Here is a 17,119-nt window from a genome sequence, read left to right as displayed (position 1 = left end):
TTTCCTTGACGATTCTCCTCCTCGACCAGCGTGACTTTGGTAAATATCCGGGATAAATGTATTAACAAGATACCAGCATGCATTAGTATGCATATTTCTCACTCACTCTCTTTCTCTCTCTCTTGCATGCACACACACACATTTCCATCAGAGAAAATATAATGTTGTGGATGAATTCTGTGACAAATCTCCTACTTATCTGCCATAACCGAGTTGATGCTATTTTTTCCTGGAATTTTTACCAAAGTTATCGGGCAGCATTTTATGTTGACCTGTCAGGAGGTTTTCAGTTTTCGGGGGGGTGGGGGGCCTGAAATATTCTCGGATGGCCTTCTTGCCGCCCTCTGACTCACCCCTAACTCTCCAAGTTTTAATGGCGGGATATGCAACGCCTAGATCGGCCTGCATGCCCTCTCCCCAGTTGAGGACCTTATGTGGTCACATTTCCAGGCGGGTGGGAGAAATCTAGCAGCAGGGGACAGTCAAAAAGATGTTAACTGTATATAATGTACACAGAGATTTCTGTGAGATTGTCATTAACTTGTCATCTTTAGCTGGTTTCCATGGGTTTCTGTGAATTTTACACATTTCCTCAGTTCTGAATTTTAAACAATAGTTGGGGCAGGGGCGGTATGATAAGAACATGCTCGAATGTAATTTCAGAAATGACTTAAACTTCCTCCTGCTGATAAATTCAGAACAGCACAAGAAGGACACGCATAGGCCAAACTTTTCTGGCCTGTGGGATCTTCTGGTCCCAGCAACAACGCGCCCTCCCCCCACCATGGGTACCGTGGCAACAGAGGGTGGGAACAATGGGAAAGCCCATTGACAGTGACAGGAGCGCCAGCCAATGGGTGGAGGTATGGGAGGGATAATCCCACCTTGGTGTGAAAATGCATATAGTGAAGATACTTAAGGTTTAATGGTGGTATTTCTATCAGTTATAGAAACATAGAAACATGAAGCAGGAGTAGGTCGTTCGGCCCTTTGAGCCTGCTCCGCCATTTATCTTGACCATGGCTGATGATTGAATGTAATATCCTGATTCCTCCCTTCCTCCCATATCCCTTATCTCTTTAGCCCCTAGAGCTATATCTAATTTCTTCTTGAAATTAGACAAAATTTTGGTCTCAACTACATTCTGTGGTAGTGAATTCCACACATTCTCCACCCTCTGGTTGAAGAAATTTTTCCTCGCCTCAGTTCTAAAAGGTTTACTCATTATCCTCAAACTATGACCCCCAGTTCTGGATTCCCCCACCATTGGGAACATTCTTTCTGAATCTACCCTGTCTAACCCTGTCAGAATTTTATAAGTTTCTATGAGATCCCCTCTCACTCTTCTGAACTCCAGTGAATATAATCCTAACCGACTTAGTCTCATATGACAGACCTGCCATCCCAGGAATCAGCCTGGTAAACCTTCGCTGTACTCCCTCTATAGCAAGGACATCCTTCCTCAGATAAGGACACCAAAACTGCACACGTGCTGCACATAGAAACATAGAAAATAGGAGCAGGAGGAGGCCATTCGGCCCTTTGAGCCTGCTCCACCATTCATCACAATCATGGCTAATCGTCCAACTCAATAGCCTAATCCTGCTTTTTCCCCATAACCTTTGATCCCTTTCGCCCCAAGTGCTATATCTAGCTGTGTCTTGAATACATTCAATATATTGAATGTTACACAGAAATGGAAAAGTCTATTAAGAGGACTTTGCACAGAAGCTTCAATGGAAATTGCTGACTAATTATACAAAAGTCAATCTAAAGTCAAATCTGATGGCACACACACATTCAGAAGAACATTTTTAAGGAGGTGAGAATATTGAGGTGGCAGTTGGGAATGTTTCTGATTACCATCTCTTTAATGAGGTCATTGCCCATTGTAACTGCTGAGTAACTGGTGTGACTCTTTTAGAATGACAGGAAAACATCTCTGTGTTGTTTGTCCAAGAGTTTTTGGTGAAGTTATGGCTGGAGAGTGGAAGCGGAAGAGTGACAATCTCTGTTCAAATTCAGGGCCTTGGATTTTTAAAATGCTTGTCTGCTTCAAAACTGTTGAATTTTTGTTAAAATTCCAGATTTCCTGTTGAACTTTGTTTCAGAGCTTTACTCCTGGAGCCCAAAATCCTGGTGTTGTCACACAACATTCCCAGCAGACTGTTCCAGCACTGGGAATATATCCTGCTCAACATTACTGCTAAACGACTGGATGATACTTTAAAAGGGGAACCAATGGAGAAGATCATCAGCGAATGCGTCACTGTGCTACTTAAGCTGGGAATGCATATTCAAAAAGTTTCCAAGGTAGCCAGAGATTCTCTTAACCAAGTTTGCTTTTTAAAAATTAAGATGTTGCTTAGTTCCACAGCTATTTAATGTTTAAAGGTTTATTTATTAATGTCAGAAGTAGGCTTACACTGCAATGGAGTTACTGTGAAAATCCCCTAGTTGCCACACTCTGGTGCCAGAGTGTTCAGGTACATTGAGGGAGAATTTAGCATGGCCAATGCACCTAACCAGCTTGTCTTTCGGACTGTGGGAGGAAACCGGAGCACCCAGAGGAAACCCATGCAGACACAGGGAGAACGTGCAGACTCCACACAGAGAGTGACCCAAGCCGGGAATCGAACCCATGTCCCTGATACTGAGAGGCAGTAGTGCTAACCACTGTGCCACCATGCCCACATCCCTGCTGCCCCCTTCAGTGATGGCTCTGAAACTACGCACGAAGATACTAATTACGGATAATTAACAAACATGTTTTAGCTGAAATGACTTTTATTTTAAATGGGTTAATGCTTCATTTAAAGATAATAGAAAAGAATTGCAAACAAACACACTCAGCTTTTGTTTCCGAGTAAATCATGGTGCAAGTTGTTTTTCTACCTTTGTAAAACACTTAGAAGTTTTTGTAAGTTAAAGATGCTACATGGATGCAACTTATTGTTGTATGATATCTTTGATTAGTGGCTCACTCGCTCAGTAATTTACTGCTCAACTCTCTCCCCCCACCCCCCTTATTTTAGCAAAAAGCTTTTACTAATCATACTGACCATTGAACTGGTACAAAACAGCTTGGTTAGATTGCTGATGTGGATGTAGCAGCTAGACTTTGATTTGATTTGATTTATTACTGTCACATGTATCAAAATGCAGTGAGAAGTATTGTTTCTTGCATGCTATACAGACAAAACATACCGTTCATAGAGAAGGAAAGGAGAGAGTGCAGAAGGGCGGCACGGTAGCACAGTGGTTAGCACTGCTGCTTCACAGCTCCAGGGTCCCGAGTTCGATTCCCGGCTCGGGTCACTGTCTGTGTGGAGTTTGCACATTCTCCTCGTGTCTGCGTGGGTTTCCTCCGGGTACTCCGGTTTCCTCCCACAGTCCAAAGATGTGCGGGTTAGGTTGATTGGCCAGGTTAAAAATTGCCCCTTAGAGTCCTGGGATGTGTAGATTAGTGGGTAAATATGTGGGGGTAGGGCCTGGGTGGGATTGTGGTCGGTGCAGACTCGATGGGCCGAATGGCCTCCTTCTGCACTGTAGGGTTTCTATGATTTCTATGAGAATGTAGTTTTACAGTCATAGCTAGGATGTAGAGAAAGATCAACTTAATGCAAGGTAGGTGCATTCAAAAGCCTGACAACAGCAGGGAAGAACATAATAATAATCCCAAAACATCATGCTCTATATTATAGAACAGTATAATCACATTTCAACCTCTAGCTATGAAATATCGATGAAATTTAAAAAGTGATTTCTTTTCAGTGGTACTTGAACACAAACTGAAACAATCTTATTAAAGTTAAGTTAATATAGAATGAGAAACTGTAGAAAGGAGTTCTGAGATAAACTTTTAAAAAATTATTAATTTCGTTGACATTGGGTGGAATTTTCTGTTCCCCCTCCCCCCTTGGTGTGTTTGTTTGTGACAGCGGAGCATCCCGCCATTGGCCGGCAGCTAGATCTTCCAGCCCCGCCAATGCCAACACCTTTTCCCATAGCTGTCGCCCTCCGCCGCTGGGGAACCCGCAGTGGTGAGTTACCATCGGTGGGGCTGGAAGATCCCACTGGGGGGAGAGCCAGAAAACATTGGCCTTTGTTGATAAATACTGACTGTAAAAAATTCTATAGGTACATAAAGAGAAAAAGATTGACGAAAACAAGTGTAGGCCCCTTGCAGTCAGAAACGGGAGAATTCATAATGGGGAATAAAGAAATGGCCGAGGGATTAATTTTGTAATTTGCTTCAGTCTTCACAAAGGAAGACATGAGTAATATACCAGAAATGCTGAGAGAAACATGTTTTAGTGAGGAGCTGAAGGAAATCAGCATTAGTAGAGAAATGGTTTTGGGGAAATTGATGGGATTGAAGGTGGATAGATCTCCAGATCCTGATAATCTTTATCCCAGAGTACTTAAGGAAGCAGAAATAGTAGATCCATTGGTGGTCATTTTCCAAAATTCTTAATTCTCTGGACTGGTTCCCACAGATTGGAGGGCAGCTAATGTAGGCCCACTATTCAAAAAGGGAGGTAGAGAGAAAACAGGGAACTAGAGACCAGTGAGCCTAACGTTGGTACTGGGGAAGTTGCTAGAGTCGATTATCAAGGATTTCATAACTCAGCACTTGGAAGGCAGTGGTATAATCAGACAAAATCAGCATGGATTTACAAAAGGGAAACCATGCTTGATAAATCTATTGAAATTTTTTGAGGATGTAACTAGTAGAGTTGACTGAGGAGAACCACTGGATGTTGTTTATTTAGACTTTCAGAAGGCTTTTGACAAGGTCTCACATAACAGATTATTATGTAAAGTTAAAGCACATGGGATTGCAGGTGATGTCTTGAGATGGATAGAGAGCCGGTTAGCAGATAGGAAGCAAAGAGGTGGCATAAATGGGTCTTCTTCTGATTGGCAGTCAGTGAATAGTGGGGTTCTGCAGGGATCTGTGCTAGAACCCCAACTGTTCACATTATATATTAATGATTTAGAAGAGGGAACTGAATGAATTATCTCCAAATTTGCAGATGATACAAAGTTGGGTGGGAGGGCGAACTGTGAGGAGGATGCAGAGATTTGGAGAGGCTGTGTGTGTGTGAGTGTGGGCATATGCATGGCAGATGCAGTATAATATGGATAAATATGAGGTTATCCATTTCGGTAGCAATAATAGGAAGACAGATTATTACTTGAGTGGGTATAAATTGAGAGAGGTGGATACTCAGGAGACTTTGGTGTCCTCGTGCATCAGTCTCTGAAAGTAAGTGTGCAGCTACAGCAGGCAGTAAAGAAGGCAAATGATATGTTGGCCTTCATAGTGAGAGGATTTCAGTATAGGGATAGGGATGTTGTGCTGCAATTGTATAGGGCGTTGGTGAGGTCATACCTGGAGTATTGTGTGCAGTTTTGCTGTCCTTATCTGAGGAAGGATGTTCTTACTATAGAGTGAATGCAGCAAAAGTTTACCAGGCTGATTTCTGGGATGGCAGGTCTGTCATATGAGGAGAGACTAAATTGGTTAGAATTATATTCACTGGAGTTTAGAAGGGTGAGAGGGGATCTCATAGAAACTTATAAAATTCTAACACGGTTAGACAGGGTAGATTCAGAAAGAATGTTCCCAATGGTGGGGGAGTCTAGAACTAGGGGTCATAGTTTGATGAGAAGGGGTGAACCTTTTAGAACTGAGGTGAGGAGAAATTACTTCACCCACAGGATGCCGGATGTGTGGAATCCACTATCACAGAATGTAGTTGAGGCCAAAATATTGCCTGATTTCAAGAAGAAATTAGATATAGCTCTTGAGGCTAAAGGGATAATGGGATATGGGGGGAAGAAGGGATCGGGATATTAAATTCGATGATCAGCCATGATCAAAATGAATGGTGGAGCAGACTCGAAGGGCTGAATGGCCTACTCCTGCTTCTAGTTTCTATATTTCTATGTTAATGTATATGTAAAAAGCATGCAAACATGATGTAATATTAAATGTAAAGACTGTATCATTAAATAAGAATTTGGGTATACACAAGTTTGTTGCAATTTAATCACTAGTTGAACATGTTAGATCTAAACAAGTCTGCAGTCAAACCAAATCCAAGTGGCATTCAGCTGGGGCAGAATTTTCAGTTCCGGAGACTTAAATCCGGTGTCGGAAATGGAAGTTGGAGTGACTTCTGCTGGGGAGCAGGGAGGCTGAACACGTGAGATTTTGTGTTATTCAGTTCATTAATTGTGTAGCTGTGAGGAGCATGTCGAAACTCGGGGTGAGGCAGGCAGGAGGTGACCTGCCCCATCATCAGGAAGTGGTCTGCCCCGCTGTCAGGAATCACCACCAGAAAAAACGCATTGGGAAGCTGGAAACTCCTGTCCTATTCGATTACTCCATTGCTAGTCCTTACTTGCTCTGAACAATGTGGCCTAGTTTTCTTCTTGTTTCCATTCTCTGTCTCTTTCCATAGGAATTACCGCACAGACCAGCTGATTCCGTGCTAGGCAATGTGCCGGAACTGATTGTTCCCGAGGATCTGATTCGACGGCTCCTGAGATCCAATGAACTTTTAACTCCTGCCCAATTCCTGTGCATTTACAATGCTTCAGTAAGCGTAATTATGGATTCAGGTAGGTTAGGGTAATTCTCTAATGAATGTAAAGAACACAGAGAAGCACACAGGATAATGAAACATGTAGAAATTTGAATGGTGAAGAAAAATGATCTGTGCAAAATCTGCTTTTGGTTAAGCCTTGAAATGCTATTTAATCATTTCACAAGAATCATTGCTGCATTAATCCTTCTGTGAACTGGGTTTGGTTGGATATTTTATATATTGGCTCCAGTGGTTGGTTCTATTTTTAAACATTCATTTTTGGGATGAGGGCCTGAACTTTCTGTCCATTCACGTCAACCGGATCTTCTGGTCCTGCCGCAGGATCCACACCTGTGAGGGGTACATTCAACAGGAAAGTATGTTGACAGTGGCGGGGCCAGAAGATGCCACTGCTGGCCAATGGCGGGCCACCTCTGTTGCTGCTAAATACGCAGCGGGTTGAGTGGTAAATTCCGGCCAGGGTATTGCTAGCAAGACCAACATTTATTGTCTATATCTGATTGCCTTTGAGAAGGTGGTGATGAGCTACCTTCTTTAACCACTGCAGTCCCTATCTTGAAGATACTTCCATATTGCTGTTAGGTGGCGAGTTTCAGAATTTCAACCCAGCAACAATGAAGGAGCAGTAATATATGTCCAAGTTAGAATGGCATGTGACTTGGTGGAGAACTTGCTAGTGACTGTGTTTCCTGATGCACTATCAATCAAGCAAAGACTAGTTTGTATGCTAGAACAAATAGGCTTTTATTAGCAAAAGACTTGGAGCACACCCATGCCGATGAACTGGTCCAGAGACTGAGGCAGGGGGTGGGGAGCAGTCACCTTTATACCTGGACCAGGGGGGAGGAGTCCCAGGCCGGGCCGGCAGGGGCATGTCCAGGCATGTCACACACACACAGGCAATAAGCTAACAGTGGTTTACCACATTTCCATTCCCTATTCTGCCCCTCGTTCTTCTAGGTAGATAGAGGTTGCTTGCTTGAAGTGCTATTGGAGAAGTCTTGATGTGCTGCAGTAGTACAACCTGTAGCTACACTGCAGTACAGTGCACTGATAGTGGAGGAAGTGGAGGATTAAGGTGACAGATGGGTTGCTGATGGGTTGTCCTGGATGGTGTCAAGTTTCTTGAGTGTTGTTGGAGATGCACAGATCCAGGCAATGGAAGATGTTTTATTATGCTCCAGACTTGCACCCTTTAGGTGGTGGAGAGGCTTTGGCGAGTGAGAAGGTGAGCCAACTGCCACATAATGCCCAGTTTCTGTGGTCACCTTCACTAAGTTTTAGGTAAATAGTCAATTGGTAACTGGATCTGCTGCAGAGTAAAGTCATCTGACAGGAGGTAGCCAGCAATGTGTAGGATCGAGGCTCTGAACTAGAACTCTCTGACTCACTGGGGTGCGTTAGGGCAAAAAGATGATGCCTGTGACCCAGAGAACCAGGAAACATTGCAATGGGTAATCACATGAATGTAGGGAACCACAATTTGTATATAAGATTAATCATGCTCATGTTTACTTAAGTACAGGTGGGGGTGAGGAGTGATAAAGAGTTTGTGCAGAGGAGTGAATGGGCAGTTTTATCCTGTGACTGCCTCTTGTTACCTTGTCTCCTCTTTAAGCTTTCCTTGTTTTAAACATAAACAGACACAAATATGTAAATATAAAAAAATTGAACGTGTTCACTTTTTTGGGGTTACTCTCCTAGAATTCCACATCAAAGGAATTCGTAGCAAATGAGAAAATCCCACTTCTGCTTACAAAGCCAGGAAGCTGCCTGACTAAAAAGAGTAATTAGTACTGGGGATAAGAGGGAATGGAATAAGATTCCTCTTCAAAAGAAAGAAATGTGCAGACTTGTCTTTGTCAGAGTGAATGCGATATTTGAAAATGATCTTTGTCAGAGTGAATGCGATATTTGAAAATGATCTTCTCCCGATTTAAAATTAGATGAAATGTGATAATAGTTTAAAAAAGGAAATGAATCCTTTCGTCTCCAAACTGTCTTAACACTTGTAGCTGTGGGAATGTCCTACTGCTCATTCTTGAGAAATCACACACAGGATGCATCAAGGTTTGAATTTTAACTATTTAACTTGAAGTACAAAATGAAAACCATGGCATGATGAAACCATTGGGTTCATTCCATTGATTACCACATTCTCAGGAAGGTACACAGCTTTGAACAATTGGAATTACAATGTTTTTACCCTATTCCTTTAGAGCACAGAGGTGGAGATGCTTCACTATAGAACACATTCTTGAATTCCTCTGACCTCCTTCTCTTCACAGGAATCCTTTTCAACCTTAATTTAACCTAATTTTGGAACCACTGATGTGAAGCATCACGAAATTCTAGGTTAGAATTTTTCCGTGGCCCCAATTTGGCAGGAATGCAAAAATTATTTTCAATTTGGCGTGAATTTCCAGGCAGGATCTTCCTCTGCTGCCCGCAGTGGATCAGGAACCTGCTGGTGGCCGGTGTGAATCTGATTTACATCCCGCTAATGGGATGCAGATGAAGGCCTGACCATAATCCTCTCCTCTTGCCCAATTCTCCATGGCGTCAGTGAGAAAACATGCTTGTCCAGAACACATCTGGAACAATGTGCCATGCAGATGTAGGGACTCAGCTGAACAATGCCTGGAGATGCCTCCAGAGTTCAGGATGGGGGCTGCTGGCAAGCCTGGACCCCAGAATACCACAGCATTAAGTGCCTTGCCACAGAATACAGTGCAAAAGATTCAGTTGCATTATTAATGCAGCATTTACAAATGGATCTCACAATGTGGTATCATCGAGGAGGTTTATCTACCAACTTTAGAATGTTCCTGGACGTCCAACTTCTTTCTCAGGACGTCCATATTCCAGCTTCGGAGTCCTCCCGGAGTTCCATCTTCATTTTCAGGAGGTCCATCTTCTTTTTTGAATAGTAGATCAGTGATGATGAGCCCATTTTTAACATGGCGCCTGGATACAATGATAGACTATGTGCTATTATGCCTGCCTTGCCACAGAATGCAGTGCAAAAGATTCAGTTGCATTATTAATGCAGTCAAGGCCAGAAGATACGGCATGGTTTCCCACCAGCCTCCGCAGTGGGAAACAGTCCACATTCCTACCCTTGCCACTGGGCTCAATCCCAGATGGGAGAATTCCACCCCTAGTCCTCTCTCTAATTTGATGTTCAAACCATCGCTTATTAACTGATGGTTGTGAATCATTGGGAAGTTCAAATTCTCGTAATCTCGCAAAGATCATAATTTTAAGATTTCTGTTAGGTTCCTGATTGCAGTTTGATGGATCTTAATTTTCTTTTTTTTAAATTCATTTGTGGGGCATGGGCATCGCTGGCTGGCCAGCATTTTTTGCCCATCCCTAGTTGCCCAAGGGCAGTTGAGAGTCAGCCACATTGCTGTGGCTCTGGAGTCACATGTAGGCCAGACCAGGGTAAGGACAGCAGAGTTCCTTCACTAAAGGACGTTAGTGAACCAGATGGGTTTTTCCGACAATCGACAATGATTCCATGGTCATCAGTAGATTCTTAATTCCAAGTATTTTTTATGGAATTCAAATTCCACCATCTGCCATGGTGGGATTCGAACCCGGGTCCCAGAACATTAGCTGAGTTTCGGGATTAATAGTCTAGCAATAATACCACTAGGCCATCACCTCCCCATTTCTGAGTGGATTCTAAGGTTTAAATTGTCGTTCCCACACTCCAACCCACTAAAAGTAAACTTCCCTGTAATTTCTGCCTGATTACATAATGTAGGAAACACTATCTGCTCCTTAGAAAATCAGGGAAACCTCAATGATGGAGGTCTGGCATTGTTCCGGTGAACATGGATACTGTTTATTTGAATGAATTTTGTCCTTAAAAGCTTGCTTCTAAATTGATATATACAAATGGTCTTAGTATAAACAGACCATAGATAAAACACCCAATATGTTTGGATGGTTGAATCATGCTTAAGAATTGTGAACTAGTAAAACACTTTTGAAACTATTGATTAATTTACTTTGGGCTTGTGCAGTCCATTTTCACATTTGACATTGAATGTTACTGTCCTTCCTAGATTATTGAATCAATTGACATTTTCGAATTTGCCTCCATTTACTGTGATGTTGCGTATCGGAACATCCTTTTCTTTGTCATTACCATGATGGACGTTTTCTTGTAGTTGAGTGTAAACCCATATCTACCGCTTTCTTCTATGACTGTGTCAATCAATTTTGTTTAAACTTAGATGAGTCAAAACCTAGTAAAATTATTTATCAGCAAAACTGAAGTTACCTTCTTCAGTTCCTGTTGGCACTGCAATAATGTCCTTCACCCAGCAGCCCCAGACTGATTCCAAAGTTGCTCAGTTCTGATTCAGCCTCTTCTCCAATACCCATTCCAGTTTGCTTTCTTTCGCCTGTAAAAAATAAAAGTTCACTTGTGTCCATCTTTCCCCTTTTGATGCCAATCACTTAATATATGTTTAACCCTTGAGGCTGAATATGTTTAATATTGTCTGTGGCAGTCTTCTCATTTCCAACATCCATAAACTACAGATTGACTGGAATGTCAAGGTTCACGCCTTTTTTTATTCATTTGTGGGTCATGGATGTCGCATCAGCATTTATTGCCCACCCCTAGTTGCCCGAGGGCAGTTGAGAGTCAACCGCGTTGCTGTGACTCTGGAGTTACATATAGGCCAGACCAGGTAAGGATAGCAGATTTCCTTCCCTAAAGGACGTTAGTGAACCAGATGGGTTTTTCCAACAATTGACAATGGCTTCATGGTCACCAGTAAATTCTTAATTCCAGATATTTTTTATTGAATTCAAATCCCACCACCTGCTGTGGCGGGATTTAAACCCGGGTCCCCAGAACATTAGCTGGCTTTCTGGATTAAAAGTCCAGCAATAATACTACTAGGCCATCGCCTCTCCATAATACCATTATGCCCAGCTTTACCAAGCTCTACTGCACCCTGTGTTCTGGAGAATTCACTTTTATCTTCAAATTCATGGCTTCCTCACCTTCTAGTCTTCCCCATCGGCTTTGTCCTTCCTGAGCCTTGCAATCTCCTCTGGCCACATATTCCTTCACACATTCTCCAATCCTCTTACATCTCATTTTTTCTCCTTCATTGATGATTGATCCTTGAGCCACTAAGCCTCTAAGCTCCAGAACTCCCTCCCTGTTTTCTTTAGCCTCCGAAGAGCTATTATCTTCAACTTTGTCCACCGTTCCCCTCTCTTTTACCTTTCCTCCTCTTATTAAGTTTCTAATTGTTACCCGTCGCCAATCAAATGTACGTGTTGACAAACTCCTACAGAAATGCAAACTGTTGAGAATCGGCCTGCAGAGAGGAGGCCATTCAATTTTCATTCATTCAAAAAACTGTAGCCAGCTTCAGCGCTCAGCCTGCACGTTGATTGGTAGCCAGTCTAAAGTACGTACTGTTGCACTGTTGTGTTTTTGTTTTATTACATGCTTGCTTTTTTATATTGGTTAAAGGGCATATTTTTGGAAGCACCAACATAACAACTGTTTAGAGTGTTCTCTGACAGAAGGTATGGTATTGTCAGACATCACAAGTACACACATAGCCCATTTGCACGGTTTAAAATTAAGAGTGCTTCCATTAACTTACTTCATTGAAACGACTGTGCCTTAACCTGCATGAAACATGTTATATATTAACTGCATGCCAGTCTTCACCTTTGAGTAATATCTTGAATGCAGCATTAAGTAGCTAATGTAGCTGGTCATTTAGTTGTGCTGATACAGTATCGATGTTTACTCATACTCACTGCGTCCTCCGCATCCCATTAAGAGTACATCCCATTAAGAGTATAATAATGTATGCTTGAAAGATTTGATTTGATTTATTATTGTCACATGTATTAACATACAGTGAAAAGTATTGTTTCTTGTGTGCTATACAGACAAAGCATACCATTCATTGATAAGGAAAGGAGAGAGTGCAGAATGTAGTGTTACAGTCATAGCTAGGGTGTAGAGAAAGATCAACTTAATGCAAGGTAGGTCCATTCAAAAGTCTGATGACAGCAGAGAAGAAGCTGTTCTTGAGATGGTTGGTACGTGACCTCAGACTTTTGTATCTTTTTCCTGACGGAAGGAGATGGAAGGGAGAATGTCCAGAGTGCATGGGGTCCTTGATTATGCTGGCTGCTTTTCCGAGGCAGCGGGAAGTGTAGACAGGGTCAGTGGATGGGAGGCTGATTTGCCTTTTGTGGTTTCTTGTGGTCTTGGGCAGAGCAGGAGCCATACCAAGCTGTGATACAACCATAGAACATAGAACATAGAACATTACAGCGCAGTACAGGCCCTTCAGCCCTCGATGTTGCGCCGACCAGTGGTACCAATCTAAAGCCCCTCTAATCTACACTATTCCAATATCATCCATATGTTTATCCAATAACCATTTGAATGCTCTTAATGTTGACGAGATAGAACATAGAACATTACAGCGCAGAAAGGATGCTTTCTATGGTGTATCTGTAAAAGCTGGTGAGAGACGTAGCTGACATGCCAAACCAACAAATGTTTTGATTCCATATACATCTGCTAGAAGTTCAAACAATTCATGAAGGTGTTTTTTTTTGCCTATTGAAATAACTTAGTCTTATTAAGGAGAATAATAAGGTTTAACAAAAATACCAAGCCGCACTAGAGTTCAACTATTTATTTATTGGGAGGATTGTGTCCAATTTAAACTAAGTACGAGTTACGTATGTAACTAGATTTATACAGCACTAGATTTTCACGGTCACGCTCCCAGCTCAAGTGACTTTCAAGGCTGCAGATTGAGCTTTGCTGCTCTATTAAATGTTCCATTAGTTCTTGGGGAAAGATCCCGAGACAATGGAATACCCCGCAGGTTGGCAAGGAAAGGAAATGGGCAAAAAGCCCCAACACTTGCAGCTGCTGTGTCTCCATCTGCAGCGAGACACCAGCATTGACTGCAGCCAAGGTATAATCAACAGCCCTGGACTGTCCCGGCAGGAAGGGGGCAGAGTGAGTGGAAGGCGGCAATGAAACAGGGATAATAGTGATTTGCTTTAAAAGGTTTAATAGAAGATTCGGGGCTGCCTACTTGCCAGGCAGCTGCCACAAGCCGGAGGCCCTCATTTAGAGCATTACAATTCAAGAACTCCAATGTTTAGCTATAATAATGTGGGGACTCATTGAACGTGAGTGATTACAGGCTAGAAGAGAGTGTTGCTTTATTCACTGCCTCAGGGTGTCTTTTCAAAATTTGCTTTTTCAAATGGCTTCTTTCTTACAGAGCTGAAATATTATTGTGGGGCACAGCTGACAACATTTACGGATCGTGATTACGTATTCCATTCATTTCAGCTGCACCGTATTGAGGATTTGTTCCTCTCTGTTAAAAAGGGGCAATTTTTGTGTCAATTTTCTGTAGCAGGCAATCAAAACACTGCCTTGCATTCAACTAATTTTTATCTAATGGTGTGGCAACATGTGAAAAAAATCAACTTGATGACTTTTACATTTTAAAACTGGATTAGAACTCGACAATGTATAAATAATAGCAAAGCCAGCAAAGGGTTCTAAAATCTGTTGTCCCTGCTGTTTCGATAATTGGAAATCACTGGGAGGCTATTCAAATACATCAAATTATTATCATAAAAAGTTTTGATCACAAACATTAATTGAAAAGGATAGAAATTATACTAGAAGATTTTATTTTAAGAACTGCAAACTATTCATGTTACAAAATGCAGCAGCAATGAAGTATGTTATTGATTTTAAAATGCATTAAATATACAACAAGGGCGGCATGGTGGAACAATGGTTGACACTATTGCCTCACAGCGCTAGCAAACTGGGTTCGATTCCCAGCTTGGGTCACTGTCTGTGTGGAGTTTGCACGTTCTCCCCGTGTCTGCGTGGGTTTCCTTTGGGTGCTCCGATTTTCTCCCACAGTCCAAAGACATGCAGGTTTGGTGGATTGGCCATGCTAAATTACCCCTCAGCATCCCAAGATGTGTAGGTTATGGGGATTAGCGGGGTAAATATGTCGGGTTGCGGGGATAGGGCCTGGGTAAGATGAAGGCTCGATGGGGGCAAATGGCCTTCTTCTGCACTGTAGGGATTCTATGATTCTGTGAACTTGCTGCATTCGAGTTGTTTCTGCAGCTAAAGACAAACCATCTGTTTCCAACCTCCTTTCAATGCAAACTTACAAGTCACAATCAACAATAGCACAGGCTATTCACCTCCAGATTTTTCTTTCCTGCTAGGATGTGGCATGCAGCCACATGGCACTGATTTTGTCTCTATCTCTCCCCTTACTAAGTCCTGGAACTTCAGCAGTAGAGAACCATATTTAGAAATGGGGATTGGGGTGGGTGAGTGTTAGTTGCCACGACTTTAAATTTATCCATTCTTCCATTCTTGGCTCCGAGACTGTTGGCTCCTGGCCAGACACTAATCAATGTGGTTACATTTCTAGGAGCGAGTGGGAGGTGTTCTTTATGGGAAAGGAGAGCTGGAAGAACCAAATCCTCTCTCGAGAGAGGCACATCAATAAGCTATAGACAACAAAGTCTGCAGCCCAATCCATCTAATTCCCCAACTGAAGGCAATCTTTTAAACTGTTTTCCTCTTCAGTTTTTTGTTATCCGGTGCTCATATCAAATTCATTCAACATCCAGTAGGATGAGGCAGCTTAGAGATGGTTTCACAATGTTCGCTATGTGATATGTGTATGTGGTCAGTTGTGGATGTTTTCTAATATAAATGTGCTCTTTTACAGAACTTGTATGGCCTAAGCCGGAACATTTATTGCCCGAGAGTAGAAAAGGTGCTTGTTAAACATGGGCTTGGTTTGGTCCACGTATACATGCTGAGAACTCATCAGTGAAGAAGATTGTATAGTTTGCTTCAGAATTGAAAGTGCCGTGATTGCCAAGAATTATTAATGGAAAAACTGGAATGTGTAAAGTGAACACACACGTACTTCCACAGAAAAATAAATGAATGGTGCTATCATGCATATTGGACTGCTTTTTACTGTTATGACAATATATTTTTATGGTTTAAAAGTTTATTTATTAGTGTCACAAGTAGGCTTACATTAACATTGCAATGAAGTTACTGTGAAAATCCTCTAGTTGTCACATTCCGGCGCCTGTTCGGGTACACTGAGGGAAAATTTAGCATGGCCATTTCACCTAACCAGTATATCTTTTGGACTGTGGAAGGAAACTGGAGCACCTGGAGGAAACCCAAGCAGACATGGGGAGAACATGCAGACTCAGTGAAGCCCAAGTGTAGCAGTTGAGGCTATCTCATTGAATGTTTTTAAGGCAAGGATAGATACATTTTTGAACAGTAAAGGAATTAAGGGTTATGGTGAGCGGACGGGTAAGTGGAGCTGAGTCCAAAATAAAAGATCAGCCATGATCTTATTGAATGGCGGAGCAGACTCGAGCGGCCAGATGGCCTACTCCTGCTCCTACTTCTTATGTTCTTATTACTCCGCACAGACAATGACCCAAGCCGGGAATCGAACCCGGGCCCCTGGGGCTGTGGGGCAGCAGTGCTAACCACTGTGCGTCTTATGTGCAAGAAATCACCAATTCTTCAAGAGGTCAAAGAGAAATTTTGGGGAAATAAGTCCACATGTCAACAAAATAAATTTTAGTAAGTGTATACATTGGATTGTCCAACCAGTTCAGTGTTTGCAGTGAGTAACGTGATGAATACATTTATGTCCAGCTTCAAATCCAACGCAGGCTAATAGGATGAATTCTGGTTGTGGCAGTCCACAATGATTCAGATAATGTTTCCTCTAAGCTGCACATGCACTCAGTAACCTGGAAGTTACCATGCAGACAACTTACAACCTTCCCATTTACGATAATGTACGTGTGAGCCCAAGGGAAAAAAAATAAAGATAACATGCATTCAAATGAACAGGCTACACACAGAGTAAAAGATTTCGATGGGACATTGATCTCAACGCATGTCCTAATAAACATGAGTTTCCAATGTGAAACTGGCCCACAAGGTTGACTGACGTGGAATTAGAATTCGAGGGCACAACATGACGATGAAGTTGAAAACTGGGCACGATCTTACCACCCGGTCATGCCACGCTCCCACTGCAGCAAAACTGGAGATTTTGGCGCCAAGCCAAACCTCAATTCCCTGGAGTGGGATGGGGAAAATCCCACTGGCGTGAATGGTCAGAAAATTCCGGCAATAAGTCACATGTTATATTAAAACTTTTCTCTCTACCAAAGATTCCGAGATGAATTTCCCAACTTAACCCCTGGGCAAACAATGGTGACCAGTTGTGGGTCAGGAATGTGAATGGTGAAGGAACAGGGGTTTGCAGAGCCTGTTTAACTGAACCAGGGCTTAATATCCCACCTTGGTGTTCCCCATTTGATCAGGGAGGCTGGGTGGAGTGCTGTGCTGGATCTATTAAGAACATTAGAACATAAGAACT

At 42.4% G+C, this 17,119-nt stretch overlaps 1 protein-coding gene across 1 annotated transcript in view; it reads left to right on the top strand.

Annotated features, from left to right (window-relative positions):
• The window catches only part of tex47 (testis expressed 47), a 45,672-nt gene extending 30,053 nt beyond the window's left edge, over positions 1-15,619 (top strand). The window contains exons 5-7 of the mRNA XM_078226049.1: positions 2,112-2,313; positions 6,474-6,633; positions 15,419-15,619. Of these exons, the coding sequence (XP_078082175.1) occupies positions 2,112-2,313; positions 6,474-6,633; positions 15,419-15,477 (421 nt within the window). The 3' untranslated portion in view covers positions 15,478-15,619. The remainder of the gene's footprint in view (positions 1-2,111; positions 2,314-6,473; positions 6,634-15,418) is intronic.
• Positions 15,620-17,119: the final 1,500 nt, after the last annotated feature.

This window comes from Mustelus asterias, chromosome 12, assembly GCF_964213995.1.
Source record: "Mustelus asterias chromosome 12, sMusAst1.hap1.1, whole genome shotgun sequence".
Classification (NCBI taxonomy): Eukaryota; Metazoa; Chordata; class Chondrichthyes; order Carcharhiniformes; family Triakidae; genus Mustelus; species Mustelus asterias.
Note: the sequence above shows the minus strand (reverse complement) of the source record. Positions and strands in the feature narration are given on the sequence as shown.